The sequence below is a fragment of the Piliocolobus tephrosceles genome, chromosome 7, assembly GCF_002776525.5.
Source record: "Piliocolobus tephrosceles isolate RC106 chromosome 7, ASM277652v3, whole genome shotgun sequence".
NCBI lineage: Eukaryota > Metazoa > Chordata > Mammalia > Primates > Cercopithecidae > Piliocolobus > Piliocolobus tephrosceles.
In genome coordinates, this window is record NC_045440.1 from 102,155,105 (window position 1) to 102,173,261 (window position 18,157).

General features: G+C 38.8%; 1 protein-coding gene across 3 annotated transcripts in view; it reads right to left on the bottom strand.

The window, feature by feature from the left end:
• LOC113224942 (regulator of G-protein signaling 22) overlaps positions 1-18,157 on the bottom strand; it is a 154,195-nt gene that overhangs the window by 93,822 nt on the left and 42,216 nt on the right. For all 3 annotated transcript variants that reach the window (XM_031935955.1, XM_031935954.1, XM_031935956.1), the window contains 3 exons: positions 17,290-17,920; positions 15,657-15,818; positions 5,504-5,678 (listed from right to left, as the gene is read on the bottom strand). In XM_031935955.1, the coding sequence (XP_031791815.1) occupies positions 5,504-5,678; positions 15,657-15,818; positions 17,290-17,920 (968 nt within the window). The remainder of the gene's footprint in view (positions 1-5,503; positions 5,679-15,656; positions 15,819-17,289; positions 17,921-18,157) is intronic.

The window sequence follows — 18,157 nt, forward strand, 5'->3', positions numbered from 1 at the left end:
AAATACCTAGGAATCCAACTTACAAGGGATGTAAAGGACCTCTTCAAGGAGAACTACAAACCACTGCTCAGTGAAATCAAAGAGGACACAAACAAATGGAAGAACATACCATGCTCATGGATAGGAAGAATCAATATCGTGAAAATGGCCATACTGCCCAAGGTTATTTATAGATTCAATGCCATCCCCATCAAGCTACCAATGACTTTCTTCACAGAATTGGAAAAAACTGCTTTAAAGTTCATATGGAACCAAAAAAGAGCCCGCATTGCCAAGACAATCCTAAGTCAAAAGGACAAAGCCGGAGGCGTCATGCTACCTAACTTCAAACTATACTACAAGGCTACAGTAACCAAAACAGCATGGTACTGGTACCAAAACAGAGATATAGACCAATGGAACAGAACGGAGCCCTCAGAAATAAGGCCACACATCTACAACCATCTGATCTTTGACAAACCTGACAAACACAAGAAATGGGGAAAGGATTCCCTATTTAATAAATGGTGCTGGGAAAATTGGCTAGCCATAAGTAGAAAGCTGAAAGTGGATCCTTTCCTTACTCCTTATACGAAGATTAATTCAAGATGGATTAGAGACTTAAATGTCAGACCTAATACCATAAAAACCCTAGAAGAAAATCTAGGTAGTACCATTCAGGACATAGGCATGGGCAAGGACTTCATGTCTAAAACACCAAAAGCAATGGCAGCAAAAGCCAAAACACACAAATGGGATCTCATTAAACTAAAGAGCTTCTGCACAGCAAAAGAAACTACCATCAGAGTGAACAGGCAACCTACAGAATGGGAGAAAATTTTTGCAATCTACTCATCTGACAAAGGGCTAATTTCCAGAATCTACAAAGAACTCAAACAAATATACAAGAAAAAAACAAACAACCCCATCAAAAAGTGGGCAAAGGATATGAACAGACATTTCTCAAAAGAAGACATTCATACAGCCAACAGACACATGAAAAAATGCTCATCATCACTCGCCATCAGAGAAATGCAAATCAAAACCACAATGAGATACCATCTCACACCAGTTAGAATGGCAATCATTAAAAAATCAGGAAACAACAGGTGTTGGAGAGGATGTGGAGAAATAGGAACACTTTTACACTGTTGGTGGGATTGTAAACTAGTTCAACCATTATGGAAAACAGTATGGCAATTCCTCAAGGATCTAGAACTAGATGTACCATATGACCCAGTCATCCCACTACTGGGTGTATACCCAAAGGATTATAAATTATGCTACTACAAAGACACATGCACACGTATGTTTACTGCGGCACTATTCACAATAGCAAAGACTTGGAATCAACCCAAATGTCCATCAGTGACAGACTGGATTAAGAAAATGTGGCACATATACACCATGGAATACTATGCAGCCATAAAAAAGGATGAGTTTGCGTCCTTCGTAGGGACATGGATGCAGCTGGAAACCATCATTCTTAGCAAACTATCACAAGAACAGAAAACCAAACACCGCATGTTCTCACTCATAGGTGGGAACTGAACAATGAGCTCACTTGGACTCGGGAAGGGGAACATCACACAATGGGGCCTATCATGGGGAGGGGGGAGGGGGGAGGGATTGCATTGGGAAGTTATACCTGATATAAATGATGAATTGACGGGTGCTGACGAGTTGATGGGTGCAGCACACCAACATGGCACATGTATACATATGTAACAAACCTGCATGTTAAGCACATGTACCCTAGAACTTAAAGTATAATAAAAAAAAAAAAAAAAAATTCACAGAAGAAGCCTAAAAGAAAATAAGTTAGTAGTTGTCTGGAAGTGGGTGAGATCAGAAGTGATTTGTCTCTTCTCCAGTTTCCAAATTTACAGTAGTTTTATTATTTTTTTATAATTTCAAAAACATACAAAACTTTTCTAATATGTCAACTTCCATTAGAATATTATATACATTGCAAGAAAGCAAGGAATATACTTATAATGTTTTATTATCCAGAACAAACAATAAAGCCTTATATATACTCTATGTAATAACTACTAATAATTTTTTAAGAATTCTATAAAGAAAATTAATAACAAGTATATTCTATATATAACTTCCCATATATAAGGGCTTACATCTGTTTTAGTAATTCAGAACACGGCATGACATTAAACAACACTCTGTAAATGAGAGTTACCACAGGAGGCTGAGCTTATTATTTAAAGTATATAATACAAAAGTAGCCAAATTTATAGAAACAGAAAGTAGAGTGGTGGTTACCAGGGGCTGTGGGGATGGGAAAAAGGAGAGTTGGTCTTTAATGGGCAGAGTCATATTTACAAGATGAAAAAGTTCTAGAGATCTGTTTCACAACATTGTGAATATAACTAACACTACTGAACCCATACATATAAAAAATGGTTAAGATGACAAATTTTATGTTATGTTTTTTACCACAATAATTTTTTAAGGCTTCTTAATAAATAAGGCTTCTAGAGATCTGTTTCACAACATTGTGAATATAACACTACTGAACCCATACATATAAAAAATGATTAAGATGACAAATTTTATATTACGTTTTCTACCACAATAATTTTTTAAGGCTTCTTAAAATAAAAAAACTAACATATTATATTGACTAAGGCCTATATTAGACTTTTTGAGCTTGCTGGCTTAGGTGAAAGCTAGAAGTAGCCAGAAGGTAACTGATGGGGATGGGTGGGGAAAACAAAACAAAACAAAACAAAACTAAGAAAGGGTCACAGTGGATTGCAGCGTAGGGCGGTATAAAGGAACTGCTCTACAGCATGAGTGTGATGGTAGATACACAATGTATACTTTTGTCCAAATTTACAGAACTATACACTAAAAAGGTTGAATTTTGCTGTATATAAGTTATACCTTAGTTTCTGTAATGGAAAAATAAAATGGAATTGAGGTCTATTCCTTAGAGTATTTTCTGCCAAGGAGAGAGAGAGTGAGATCAGAATAAGTTGTTCAACTAGAAAACATCAATGACAGCATATAGTAATAATTTTCAGGAAGTCAAATGAAGACAACAGATGAGAAGTCACATTTATACCACTTTTTCACACAAGCTAATCTCTGCCCACTCCTTTGGCACTGTTCTCTTATTCGAGTTCCTTTCATTAACCACATCACTTATTTTTTCTTCCCCCTTTCTTTTCAGCTTGATAATGTTATTTGTACAAATGTTCATATGCTATCAGATGATGTGCTTCCTGTACTACAGCTCCAAGATGAGGAGACATTCGTGCACTAAAGTGACATTAACTTAAAATGTGGTCCCCAGAGCAGCAGCAAAAGCATCACCAGGCAGAGAGCTTGTTAGAAATGCAAATAAGGCTGGGCGGGGTGGCTCAAGCCTGTAATTCCAGCACTTTGGGAGGCCAAGGCGGGTAGATCACCTGGGTCAGGAGTTCCAGACCAGCCTGGCCAACACGGTGAAATCCCGTCTCTACTAAAAATACAAAAAAAGTTAGCCAGGCGTGGTGGTGGGTGCCTGTAATACCAGCTGCTTGGGAGGCTGAGGCAGGAGAATTGCTTGAACCTGGGAGGCAGAAGTTGCAGTGAGCCAAGACCATACCATTGCACTCCAGCCTGGGCAACAAAAATGAAACTCCATCTCCAAAAAAAAAAGAAAGAAAAAAAGAAAAGCAAATGAATCCTTGGGTTCCACCCCAGGACTACTGGATTTTGATCTCTGAGTGAAGCCCAGGAATCTCTATTTTAACAAGTTCTTCAACTGACTTTTCTGAATGCTAAAGCTTGAGAACTACCAGTCGATAGTAGTGCTTCACATATGAATCACCTGAGAATCTTAATAAATTGCAGCTTCTAAAATGTGGCTCTAATGTTCAGGAAGGGTTGAGAACTTCAGTTGTAAGCCAATCCCCTGATTTTACAAAGTCACCCTGACCCATTCCAGATCAATTAAATCAGAATCTCTGAAGGTGAGACCCAGGCACTGGTCTGTCTGAACAGTTCTTCAGGTGATTCTAATGTTTCCAGAGTTAAACCACAGACAGGGTTAAGGTCCCTCCAGCTCTAAAACACTACTTGTAGAAGTAAAACTTTAAAAACTGCATTATATATCTTCCTGCATTTTAAAATAAGACATCTGAATATAAAGCAATCTTTCCAAGAGGTTTGTATGTGACTATATGGCCAATAACAGTTAACATGTGACACCTTTAACGGCCACTAAGACTAATAAGGCTCTTTACTTCGGAAACACAGGTAGTATCTACAGTTACTACATCTATATGCCAAAATGTAGGGTTATTTCTTCTCTACAAAGTTAGTTAACTTTTCGTCTCTTTTTGAACTTTTCCCCTTTATGTTTTGTACTGTTTTCCTCACTTGAAAAAATGCTCATGACTTATAATTCAGCTATTGTTACTTCTCACTCATTCATTTAATTTATACTTACTCAGCAACTATTATGTGCCAGGCACTGTTCTAGGCACTGGTGAAATGCACTTAAAGAAAAGTTCTTTACATTCTAGTAGGAGGTAAAAGACAATAAAGAGATAAATCACATTGTAATAAATATAGTAAAGCAAAATAAAGGAGGGCAAAGGGTATAGATAGTGATGGACGGTATGTGAGCTATTCTACATAAGTGTGCTTATATAGAAATAATAAGCCTCAAGAATAGCCTCTCTGATTAAATGGCACTTGAGCAGACACCTAAAGGAAGTGAGGGGAAAAGCCATGTGCATATCTGGAGGAAGAGTGCTCTAAGCAAGGCAAACAGCAAGCATAAAGCCCTGGAGATTTTTCTGTGGTGTCTTCAAAGAAGAACAAGGACACCAATGTGGTTGGAATGAAGTAAGTTAGAGTGGTAGGAAATGAAGTCAGAGGGTTAGCAGGAGCTTATACAACTGTGTTAAGACTTTGGATTTTATTCAGAGTGAAAAAGAAGACCACTGGAGAATTTTGAGAAGATGAGTGGCATGATTTTAGATACACATATATATATATATATATATATTTTTTTTTTTTTTTTTAGTTTGAGATGGAGTCTCGCTCTGTTCCCCAGGCTGGAGCGCTGTGGTGTGATCTCAGCTCACTGCAAGCTCCACCTCCTGGGTTCATGCCATTCTCCTGCCTCAGCCTCCCGAGTAGCTGGGACTGCAGACACCTGCCACCGTGCCCGGCTAATTTTTTGTATTTTTAGTAGAGATGGGATTTCACCATGTTAGCCAGGATGGTCTGGATCTCCTGACCTCGTGATCCGCCTGCCTCAACCTCCCAAAGTGCTGGTATTACAGGCGTGAGCCACCGTGCCCGGCCATGATTATATATTTTTAAAGGCTCACTTTGGCTGCTTGGTAAAGAACAGACTGTAGGTTTTCTTATTTCCTAAATGTTGCAGCTTATACATTAGCAACAATCACAACAAAGCTTATAATGAAAATTATCAGTGCACAAACACTCAAGCATACATATTTTACTACAAACTTAGTAGAGATCAAGGCATGAATGTACACCCTACCTGGATCTCAGGTATCTGTGGAATGCAAGATTTGGGTCTTAATGGCAAGAGGGTTGCCATTTGTGGAAAAGGGTCAATATCCTTCCTTGGTTTTGCTTGACGGAGGTGCCAGAATTTCAGTTCAGCACTAGCGTATTTTGTTGAGGGTGAATGAGTAACACAGAATCTTGGTGCCCTGTTTGTTGCAAAAATAAATGTAAGATTGAACTAAACAATAAGCCTCAAAAATGAAAAGCCTACAAAATACATAATAGCTGTGCTCACAATTAACAGTCTTGCCATACTCCTTTTCTAATAACTTCTACTTCTTTCTCTACTGCCTAGCCTTGAAAAAATATTTTTTTATGATATGTCAGCTGCCTGCAATTCCATTCACTCACATAAAAAGGCAATATACATTGGGAAAAACACCATAAGTAAAATTATGTTCAAATTATTAGCTGCTTGATAAGAAAACTAAAAAGAAAAAAATTCGCTGGGCATGGTGGCGGGTGCCTCTAACCCCAGCTACTCGGAAGGGTGAGGCAGGAGAATTGCTTGAACCCAGAAGGCGGAGGTTGTGGTGAGCCAAGATTGTGCCATTGCACTCCAGCCTGGGCAACAAGTGCGAAACTCCAAAAAAGGAAGGAAGGAAGGAAGGAAGGGAGGAAGGAAGGGAGGGAGGGAGGGAGGGAGGGAGGGAAAGAAATCTGTCTATCCATAAAGGAATTTTTAAAACAACTTACAGTTTCTAGTAAAATAAATAAGAAATGTACTTGGGATAATTTTTAGGCACTTTGGCATTTATCTATAATAAAAATTGGTAGAATAAAATTAACATTTAAAACATATAAACTCTTTTTTTTTTTTTTTTTGACAGTCTTGCTCTGTAGCCCAGGATGGAATGCAGTGGTGCGATCTCAGCTCACTGCAACCTCTGCCTCCTGGGTTCAAACGATTCTGCTGCCTCAGCCTCCCAGGTAGCTGGGACTACAGACACTTGCCACCATGCCTGGCTAATTTTTGTATTTTTAGTAGAGACAGGGTTTCACCGTGTTAGCCAAGATGGTCTTGATCTGCAGACCTTGTGATCTGCCCGCCTTGGCCTCCCAAAGTGCTGGGATTACAGGCATGAGCCACCGTGCCCGGCCTATAAACATTTTTATAATGCTTAAGTATGCTACTAAAGTAGGTTATAATGCATATTATTTATTTTCAAGCTTTAAATTTGAAGGTAAGAATTAATTTTATAATAATTTATATAAATCAAAGACCAACATTACTGCCAGAAACTTAGGGAAAACAGTGTCTGGCACAATATTAAGGCCACACTTAATTGGATAGATATCATGGTATTCAGTATGTAGGCTAACACTTTATTGGATATAGGGTTAACTCCAGCTGTAAGAGCCTGCTGGTAATTGCTTCTTGGACCAGGTCTTCCCCTTAACGCCACAGCCCAAAGACTAATTCTTATTCCATATTTCAAGGCCTGGTAGAAAATTACTTCCCTTTAAAATAGGAAGAATGACTATGCATGATGGCTCATACCTATAATCACAGTATTTGGGGAAGCCACGGTGGGAGGATTGCTTGAGGCCAGGAGTTCAAGATCAGCCTGGGCAACATGCCAAGCTTGTCTCTACAGAAAAAATTTTTAAATTAGCTGAGCATGGTGGCATGTTCCTGTAAGTCCTATCTACTTGGGAAGCTGAGGTGAGAGGATCACTTGAGCTCAGGAGTTCTAGGCTGCAGTGAGCCATGACCATGCCACTGCATTCCTGCCTGACTGACAAAGTGAAACCCTATCTCTAAAAAAATTTCAAAAATTTTAAAAATAAAGTAAAATAGGAAGAAGATGGATATCTCTCCCGATATGAACACAGATTGGGAGTGAAAGAGAATCCAAAGTCCATAATTAGTTTAGGATCAGAAGGTATTCTGTATAGATCTCTGTGGTCATTCCATACTATATTTCGGAACCTTTACTTGCAGACTTGGAAATATTCAAAATTACATATTTGCATGTCAACCAGTAAGGGGGCATATCTGTAGACTTTTATCAAATAAATCATACATGGGATGGCTGCCAGAACTCCTCATGGCCCATGATGATGGTGGTTGTGGGGTAAGGCTCCTCCACCTTTGGAAAGGGGAGGGAACAGTGGGAAGCACTACAAGTTATGCTTTGAGTGTCAGCTCAGCCACAGTACAATAGTACACCAGGTAGATTTCTAAGGTGCTTGACTCTAGTCCCTGACTCCTGGATGGCAACTCTGGACCCACCTAGGGCCTGCGGGAACTTGCCACCCTGAAGGGAAGGACACAAGCATGGCTGGCTTTCTCACCTGCTAATTGTAGAACCCAGGGCTTTGAGCAAACATACACAGTAACCAGGGAGTGGTTACAGTAGGGCTTGGGCAAGACCCAGTGCTATGTGAGCTTCAGATCTGACCCAGCACAGTCACAGTGGTAGTAGCCACACTCCACTCCCAACTTTAGGTGGCTCAGAACAGAGAGAGAGACTCTGTTTGGGAGAAAGTAAGGGAAGAGAACAAGAGTCTCCACTTGGGGTCCAGAGGATTCTCCCGGATGTTGTCCGAGACCATCCAGGAGGTACCTCTATGAGTTTGCAAGAACAACAGCATTACTAAGCTTAGTGTGCCCCCTAAAGCAGATACAGCTTATATCACAATACCCAAGTCCTTTCAAATATCTGGAAAGCCTTCTGAAGGATGGGTACAAATAAGCCCAGGTAGTGAAGACTACAATATCTACCTGATAAGGTTTGGCTCTGTGTGCCTACCCAAATCTCACCTTGAATTATAATAATTCCCACATATCATTGGAGGGATCTGATGGGAGGTAACTGAATCATGGGGGCAGGTCTTTCCTGTGCTGTTCTCCTGATAGTGAATAAGTCTCACAAGATCTGATGGTTTTATAAATGGGAGTTCCCCTGCACAAATTGTTTTGCCTGCTGCCAAGTAAGATATCCCTTTGCTCTTCCTTTGTTTTCTACCATGATTGTGAGGCCTCCCCAGCCATGTGGAACCGTGAGTCCATTAAACTTCTTTGCTTTATATATTACCCAGTCTCGGGTATGTCTTTATTAGCAGCATGAGAATGAACTAATACAGTAAATTGGTACCAGTAGAGTGGGGTCTGCTGTAAAGATACTGAAAATGTGGAAGCAACTTTGGAACTGTGTAACAGGCAGAGGTTGGAAAAATTTGGAGGTCTCAGAAGAAGACAGGAAGATGTAGCAAAGTTTGGAACTTCCTAGAGACTTGTTGAATGGCATTGACCAAAATGGTGATAGTGATATGGACAATAAAGTCCAGATTGAGGTGGTCTCAGACGGAGATGAGGAATTTGTTGGGAAATGGAGCAAAAGTGACTCTTGCTATGTTTTAGCAAAGAGACTGGTGGCATTTTGCCCCTGCCCCAGAGACCTGTGGAACTCTGAACTTGAGAGAGATGATTTAGGGTATCCAGGGAAAAAAATTTCTAAGCAGCGAAGCATTCAAGGGGAAGCACAGCATAGAAGTTTGGAAAATTTGCAGCCTGTCGATGCAATAGAAAAGAAAACCCATTTTCTGGGGAGAAATTCAAGCTGGCTGCAGAAATTTGCATAAGTAATGATAAGCCAAATGTTAATTATCAAGACAATGGGGAAAATGTCTCCAGGGCATGTCAGATACCTTCACGGCAGCCCCTCCCATCATAGGCCTGGAGGCGGAAATGGGGGAAAAAAATGTTTCTGTGGGCTGGGACCCAGGGCCCCCTGCTATGTGCAGCCTAGAGACTTCATGCCCTGTGTTCCAGCTGCTCCAGTGTGGCTAAAAGGGGTCAAGGCACAGCTTGGGCCATGGCTTCAGAGGGTGCAAGTCCCTCTGAAGCCTTGGCAGCTTCCAAATGGTGTTGAACCTGCAGGTGCCCAGAGGTCAAGAATTGAGGTTTGGGAAACTCTGCCTAGATTTCGAGTATGTATGGAAATTGCTGGATGTCCAGACAGAATTTTGCTGTAGGGGCGGGGCCCTCATGGAGAACCTCTGCTAGAGCAGTGTGGAAGGGAAATGTGGTGTTGGAGCCCCCACACAGAGTCCCCACTGGGGCACTGCCTAGTGGAGCTGTGAGGAGAAGGCCACCATCCTCCAGACCCCAGAATGGTAGATCCACCAACAGCTTGCACTGTGTGCCTGGAAAAGATGCAGACGCTCAATGCCAGACCATGAAGGCAGCGGGAGGGAGGCTGTACACTGCAAAGCCACAGGGGCAGAGCTGCCCAAGACCATGGGAACCCACCTGTCACGTCAGCATGACCTGAACGTGAGACATAGAATCAAAGAAGATCATCTCAGAGCTTTAAGATTTGGCTGTCCTGCTGGATTTTGGACTTGCATGGGGCCTGTAGCCCTTTCGTTTTGGCCAATTTCTCCCATTTAGAATGGGTGTATTTACACCAATCCTGTACCCCCATTGTATCTAGGAAGTAACTGACTTGCTTTTGATTTTACAGGCTCATAGGCAGAAGGGACTTGCCTTGTCTCAGATGAGACTTTGGACTGTGGACTTTTGAGTTAATGCCTAAGTGAGTTAAGACTTTGGGGACTGTTAGGAAGGCATGATTGTGTTTTGAAATGTGAAAGGAACATTAGATTTGGGATGGCCAGGGGCAGAATTATATGATTTGGCTTTGTTTCCCCACCCAAATGTCACCTTGAATTGTAATAATTCCTATGTGTCATGAGAGGAACCCAGTGGGAGGTAATGGAATCGTGGGGTGGGTCTTTCCCATGCTGGTCTTGTGGTAGTGAATAAGTCTCATGATATCTGATTTTTATAAATAGGAGTTCCCCTGCACAAGCTCTCTTGCCTGCAGCCATGTAAGACACCCCTTTGCTCTTCCTTTGTCTTCTGCCATGATTGTGAGGCCTCCCCAGTCATGTGGATCTGTGAGTCCAATAAACCTCTTTCCTTTACATATTACTGAGTCTCAGGCATGTCTTTATTAGTAACAAGAGAATGGACTAACTCTTCAATGCCCAGACACTGAAGAACATCCGCTAGCTCAACATCATTCAGGAAAAAACAACCTCATCAAATGAATGAAATAAGGCAACAGGGACCAATTCTGGAAAAACAGAGATATGTGACCTTTCAGACAGAGGATTCAAAATAGCTGTGTTAAGAAAATTCAAAGAAATTCAAGATAACACAGAGAAGAAATTCAAGATTCTATCAGATAAATTTAACAATTGTTAAATTTAGATTAAAATTGTTAAACAGAATCAAGCAGCAATTCTGGAGCTCAAAAATGCAATTGGGATTCTGAAGAATGCATCAGAGTCTTAACAGTATAATTGATTAAGAAGAAATAATCAGTGAGCTTGAAGACAGGTTATTTGAAAATACATAGCCAGAGGAGACAAAAAAAAAAAAAAAAAAAAGCAACAATAAAGCATGCCTTAACAGCCTCAAAAGGGCAAATCTAAGAGTTATTGGCCTTAAAGAGGAGGTAGAAAAGACATAAGGGGGGGCCGGGCGTGGTGGCTCAAGCCTGTAATCCCAGCACTTTGGGAGGCCGAGACGGGCGGATCACGAGGTCAGGAGATCGAGACCATCGTGGCTAACACGGTGAAACCCCATCTCTACTAAAAAATACAAAAAACTAGCCGGGCGAGGTGGCGGGCGCCTGTAGTCCCAGCTACTCGGGAGGCTGAGGCAGGAGAATGGTGGGAACCCAGGAGGCGGAGCTTGCAGTGAGCTGAGATCTGGCCACTGCACTCCAGCCTGGGCAACAGAGCGAAACTCCGTCTCAAAAAAAAAAAAAAAAAAAAAAAAAAGACATAAGGGTAGAAAGTTTATTCAAAGGGATAATAACAGAGAACTTCTCAAACCTAGAGAAAGATATCAATATTCAAATATAAGAAGGTTATAGAACACCAAGCAGATTTAACCCAAAGACGACTACCTCAAGGCACCCTCCCAAAGGTCAAAGATAAAGAAAGGAACCCAAAAGCAGCAAAAAAGATAAACAATATACAATGGAGTTCTAATACATCCAGCAGGTGACTTTTCAACAGAAACGTTATAGGTCAGGAGAGAGTGGCATGACATATTAAAAATAATGGCAAAAACCACAATAACATTTGCACCAACCTAATATTTAAAGTGCTGAAGGAAAATCCTTTTACCCTAGCATAGTATATCCAACAAAAATATCCTTCAAATATGAAGGAGAAATAAAGACTTTCCCAGACAAACAAAAGCTGAGGGATTTCATCAACACAAGACCTGTCCTATAAGAATGCTAAAGAGAGTATTTCAATCAGAAAGAAAAGAACATTAATAAGCAATAAGTAATCACCTGAAGGTATAAAACACACAGGTAATAGTAAATAAACAGAAAAACACAGAATATTATAACACTGTAACAGTGATGTATAAACTACTTTTATCCTAAGTAGAAAGACTAAACAATGAACCAATCAAAATTAAGAACTACAACAACTTTTCAAGACATAGACAGTACAATAAGATATAAACAGAAACAACAAAACATTTAAAAGTAGGGGGACAAAGTTAAAGCATAGAATTTTTATTAGTTTTCTTTTTGCTTGTATGTTTATGCAATGTTAAGTTCTTATCAGGTTAAAATAATGGGTTATAAGATAGCATTTGCCAGCCTCATGGTAATCTCAAACCAAAAAACATACAATGGATACACAAGAAATAAAAAGCAAGAAACTAAATCATATCGACAGAGAAAATCACATTCACTAAAGGGAGACAGAAAGGAAGGAAAGAAAGAATAGAACACCACAAAACAACCAGAAAACAACAAAATGGCAGAAGTCCTTACTTATCAATAATGACATTGATGAAAATGGGCTAAACTCTCCAATCAAAAGACACAGTGGCTGAATGGATGAAAAAACGAGGCCCACTGATATGGTGCCTACAAAAAACACACTTCACCTACAAAGACACATACAAACTAAAAATAAAGGGATGGAAAAGCATGTTCCATGTCAATGGAAAAAAAAAAAAAAAAAAAGCAGGAGTAGCTATATTTATATCAGACAAAACAGATTTCAAGACAAAAACTGTAAGGAGAGACAAAGAAGATTACTATATAATGATAAAGGGGTCAATTCAGTAAGAGGATATAACAATTTTAAATATATATGTACCAAATACTGCAGCACTCTGATATAAAAAGGAAATATTATTAGAATGAAAAAGAGAGATAGGCCCCAATGCAGTAATAGCTGGAGACTTCAACCCCCCACTTTCAGCATTGGATAGATCTTCCAGAGAGAAAAATAACAAAGAAATTGTATCAAAGTCAATGTCCTCATTGTGATATTGTACTATAGTTATGCAAGATGTTACCATTGGGGGAAAATATATGAAAGATACACAGTATCTGTTTGTATTATTTCTTTTTTATTTTTCTTTATTTTAAAAAATGGTTTTAATAAAATAGAGGTGGGGTCTTACTACGTTGCCCAGGCTGGCCTCAAATTCCTGGCCTTAAGCAATCCTCCTGCCTCAGTCTCCTAAAGTGCTGAGATTACAGGCACAAGCCATCATGCTCAGCCTTCTTTGACTGTAAGTCTACAGTTATCTTAAAATAAAAAGTCTAGTGCAGATAAGTGACACAATCAGATCAATCACAGTCACATGGAACAATTCATTGATCTTCAAATGGTATATATTTTTTTCCACTATGCCCATTCTCTTTCCCTTGCTTCAAGTCCCTCAAGTTCCCAGGTAAAACATTACCTCCCCTCTATATCCTGTGCATTTATCACACTTTCTTTTGTTTTACTAATATCACATGTATATTCTTCCCATCATACTACGACCACAAGGATTTGATCATGTTTCACCCTTGTATTCTTAGCATAGCACTTAGCCTTTAGTAATACTCAAAAAAAGCTTATTAAGATGATAATAGCAACTCTAGCTACATGTACACACACACACACACACACACACACACACACAAATTTTATGAAATACCAATCATAAAAATGTCAGGTGTAGAAGAATGTGTTCCAAGCTGACAGCCAAATCAGGAACATACCCCTATTCACAACTGCCACAAAAAGCATACCTAGGAATATAGCAATATAGCTAGGAATACCTAGGAATATAACTAAGTAGGGAGGTGAAAATTTTCTACAAGGAGAACTACAAAACATTGCTCAAAGAAATCAGAGGTGACACAAACAAATGGAAAAACATTCCATACTGATGAATAAGAAGAATCAATATAATTAAAATGGCTATACTGCCCAAAGCAATTTATAGATTCAATGCTATTCTTATTAGACTACCATTGAGATTCTTCACAGAACTAGACAAAACTACTTTAAAATTCATATGGAACCAAAAAGAGCCTAAATAGCCAAGGCAATCCTAAGCAAAAAGAGCAAAGCTGGAGCCATCACACTACTCAACTTCAAGCTATACTACAGGTCTATGGTAACCACAACAGCATGGTACTGGTACAATAACAGATACATAGACCAATGGAACAATAGAGAATGCAGAAATAAGACCACACACCTACAACTATCTGATCTTTGAAAAACCTGACAAAAACAAGCAATGGGGAAAGAATTCCCTATTCAATAAATGGAGCTAGGATAACTGGTAGCCATATGCAGAAGACTGAAACCGGACCCCTTCCTTATGCCATACACAAAAATTAACTCTAGATGGATTAAAGACTTAAATGTAAAACTCAAAACTATAAAAACCATGGAAGGCAACCAAGGCAATACCATTCAGGAAACAGGCACAGGCAAAGATATCATGACAAAGATGCCAAAAGCAACTGCAACCAAAGCAAAAATTGACAAATGGGATTTATCTAAACTAAAGAGCTTCTGCACAGCAAAGGAAACTATCAACAGAGTGAACAGACAACCTATGGAATGGGAGAAAATTTTTGCAAACTATGCATCAAACGAAGATCTAATATCCAGCATTTATAAGAACTTAAATTCACACACACACACAAAAAAAAAACCATTAAAAAGTAGGTAAAGGACATGAACACTTTCAAAAGAAGACATAAATGTGGCCAACAATCATATGAAAAGAAGTTCAACACCACTGATCATTAGAGAAATGCAAATCAAAACCACACTAAGATGCCATCTCAAGCCAGTCAGAATGACTATTAGTAAAAAGTCAAAAAAAATAACAGAGGCTGGTGAGGTTGTGGAGACAAAGGAAGGCTTATACACTGTTGGTGGGAGTGTAAATTAATTCGATCACTGTGGAAGCTAGTGTGGCAATTCCTCAAAGACCTAACAATAGAAATACCATTTGATACACCAATCTCATTACTTGGTATATACCCAAAGGAATATAAATCATGCTGTTATAGAGACACATGCACGTGTATGTTCATTGCAGCACTATTCACAATAGTGAAGATATGGAATCAACCTAATTGCCCATCAGTGATAGACTGGATAAAGAAAATGCGGTACATATATACCATGGAATACTATGCAGCCATAAGAAAGAACAAGTTCACGTCCTTTGCAGGGATATGGATGAAACTGGAGGCCATTCTCCTCAGCTAACTAACACAGGAACAGATAACCAAATACATCACATTCCCACTTATAAGTAGGAACTAAATGATGAGAACACATGGATACACAGAGGGGAACAACACGCACTGATGCCTATCAGAGAGAGGGTGGAGGATAGAAAGGAGGGAGAGGATCAGGAAAAATAACTAAGGGATATAAGGCTTAACACCTGGGTGATGAAATAATCCATACAACAAACCCCTAATGACACAAGTTTACCTATGTAATAAACCTACACATGTAGCCCTGTACTTAAAATAGAAGTTAAAAGTAAATAAATAAATAAAATGCAAATTCTGCTGAAAAAAAAAAAAAGAATATGATCACCAAAGTTAAAAGGCAACTTAAGTACTGTTCCACCTTATTATGGATTTAAAGTCATCCAAACATCCAAATTATCTAAAGGACAAGTAACTTAAAGAATGCCAAAGATATAATAGTCTTATCATTGTAGGTTTCCATAAGTCATATATCCATAAGAAAAAAAGGTATAACTCACAACTGGCCTAAGAAAAGTAAAAGTAAGTAACTGATTCATGTTTTCTTACCAATACAGAAGTAAAGGTTTTAAAACTTCAGGCTGAATATTTCTTAAATGCTCTTCATTCCACTGTGATCCATCTAACAGTTTAAATTTTGATAAGATTTCTGCAGAAAGGTAGTAATCTCCATTGCTCACTAGATAGCATTTTTTCATCTTCTCAAGATGTCTGAAAGAAAACACATTTCCACATATACACACACACATTGGTAGAATATTCAACTACCAAAATGTTTTCACTTCTGAAATGTTTCAGACAAGTAATGAACTATCTCAAAACCAACACTGAGTGTCAGAGGTACCCAAAATTTTTGTGGAGGTAAAGATACTTCTCACAGTTATGGAAATGGGAAGGGTATTTGTGACAAGCTGAATAAATGACCTTGCGAAGATGTCTACGTTCTAATCTCTAGAACTTGTGACTAAGTTACCTTACATGTCAAAGGAAACTCTGCAGATGTGCTTAAGTTAAAGACTTTAAAGAGATCTCCTGTATTACCTAGATTGTCCCATGGTAATCACAAAGATCCTTCTAAGAGAGAGACAAGAAGGTTAACATCACAGAGAAAAATGTGAGGATGGAGCAGAGGTCAGAAAGAAGATGCTGTGCTGCTAGCTTTGAAGATGGAGAAAAAGCCCATGAACCAAGGCCTTCATTAGATGGAAAAAATAAGGAATTTGTTTACCCCTAGAACCTTCTGACTTCCAGAACTGTCTGAGAATAAATAAAACTCTGTTGCTTTAAGTCACTAAGTTTGTGGTGATTTGTTACAGCAACAGTGGGAACTACAGTGTTGATCCTGAAAAACCTATGTAGGCTACTTGCATGTAACTACCCTGACATATGTTCAAAAGTGGTAATGATCAATCAGGTCATGCTTCATAATCAACCATTTAGTGACCTCTGCTCTTATAGCTATATACAACAATGAGCTTTGTGATCTGAATGTCATTAAAATAAGTGGAATAACCCAGTGACTAGTATATACTCAGTCAAACCCTTAAAGGAAATTGCAATCTACTATAGTTGATCTGCTTCAGAGCAGATCAGGAGACTAAAGACAAGTTAAAGACTTTCCTAAAACAGGGTTCTCTTTTCTTCAACTTACAGTAATCTAAAACATATAGAGCTGACCAAACAAAGACCTGAGCCCCATCAGACCTCCAAGAAGTTTTCTAGCAGAGAGACTCATCCAGATACCCAGCTACCTGGCATCTAACCAAAGATTATGGAATTTGTTAACCAAGCAGGTTACTAGGGAGAGTAGGTGTCTATTTTATGCTAGTGTGGTATATAACTGATAAATTATTTTATTCTATAAAAATTATATATCACTTTAATGTTATAAAAATGAAAACAGAATAATTAATTTGAAAGTAGTTCTAGAATGTAAGGGCAGAAACATTATGCAAACCCCAATAACTGTTATCATTAGTATCTGAAAACTATGAAATCAGAAAACTAGTGTGATCAACATTACTATTATAATAAAATAAGTTTTATTATCATTCATTCCTCCAAGAGTAAAAAATTACATTTTTAAAAATTTACTTTGGGCTTTCTCCCTGTGCTAAATAACCCAAATTAATATTCATAATTTGTTTTTAAAACTATTGAAAAATAAAAAAAATAGAATTACCTTTGATGTCTTCCATGGTCCTTAAGAACTTTTAACCTCTCAATATCCATCCATAGCCACCAATATCTCTCTCCCAATGTACCTTTTATAAATTTCTTAAATCTTTCAAACTCCTTTCTATTGCCAATGTCATAAGTCCTATGAGAAATACACCAGTCGGCCCTGCTCTCTGGTCCAGCGCTCTCACTCTTTGAACTTAAACTTGTTTGTTCTCTCTCTTCTGACCTCTCCTTTGTAGTTTGAACTAATTCACTTAAAAAATTCTTGCCACGAATAGACTCAAAACAATCATCAAACGACACTTTTGTTATATTGTTGAAGTTTATATAGTCTGGGGTTTCTCCAACTGGCTTTCCAACAATTTGCTGAATTGCTCCTCTCAAAATAAAGTATACATAGGAGCTTAAAAATTCTTCACATGTTGAGAAATGCATTGTCAGGCTTTCACCAACATCCTGTTTCTTTTCAAGGTATACTCTCAGAAGAGCTTGAGAAGGAGTGTCTTGTAGAGATACAGACACCTCTTCTTCTTCTTCTCCTTCTTCTTCTTCAAATTCAGAAATCAGTTTGGTGGTTTTAAATGGGTCCTTTTTTGTCCTAGGGTGAACTCCATCATCAAAGATAAAATTCTCTGTATTAAGTCATAAAAGGCTATTAGATTAGATATGAATACAAACCTTTCTTATTATTAAATAGATGCTATAGAGCCAGAACGTCAAATGGGTTTATCATAGATAGTGACTGCATGGACCAGTGTCTTAAGAAGGATTCTGGACCAGTCACGGTGGCTCATGCCTGTCATCCCAGCACTTTGAGAGGCCGAGGTGGGCGGATTACTTGAGGTCAGGAGTTCCAGACCAACCTGGCC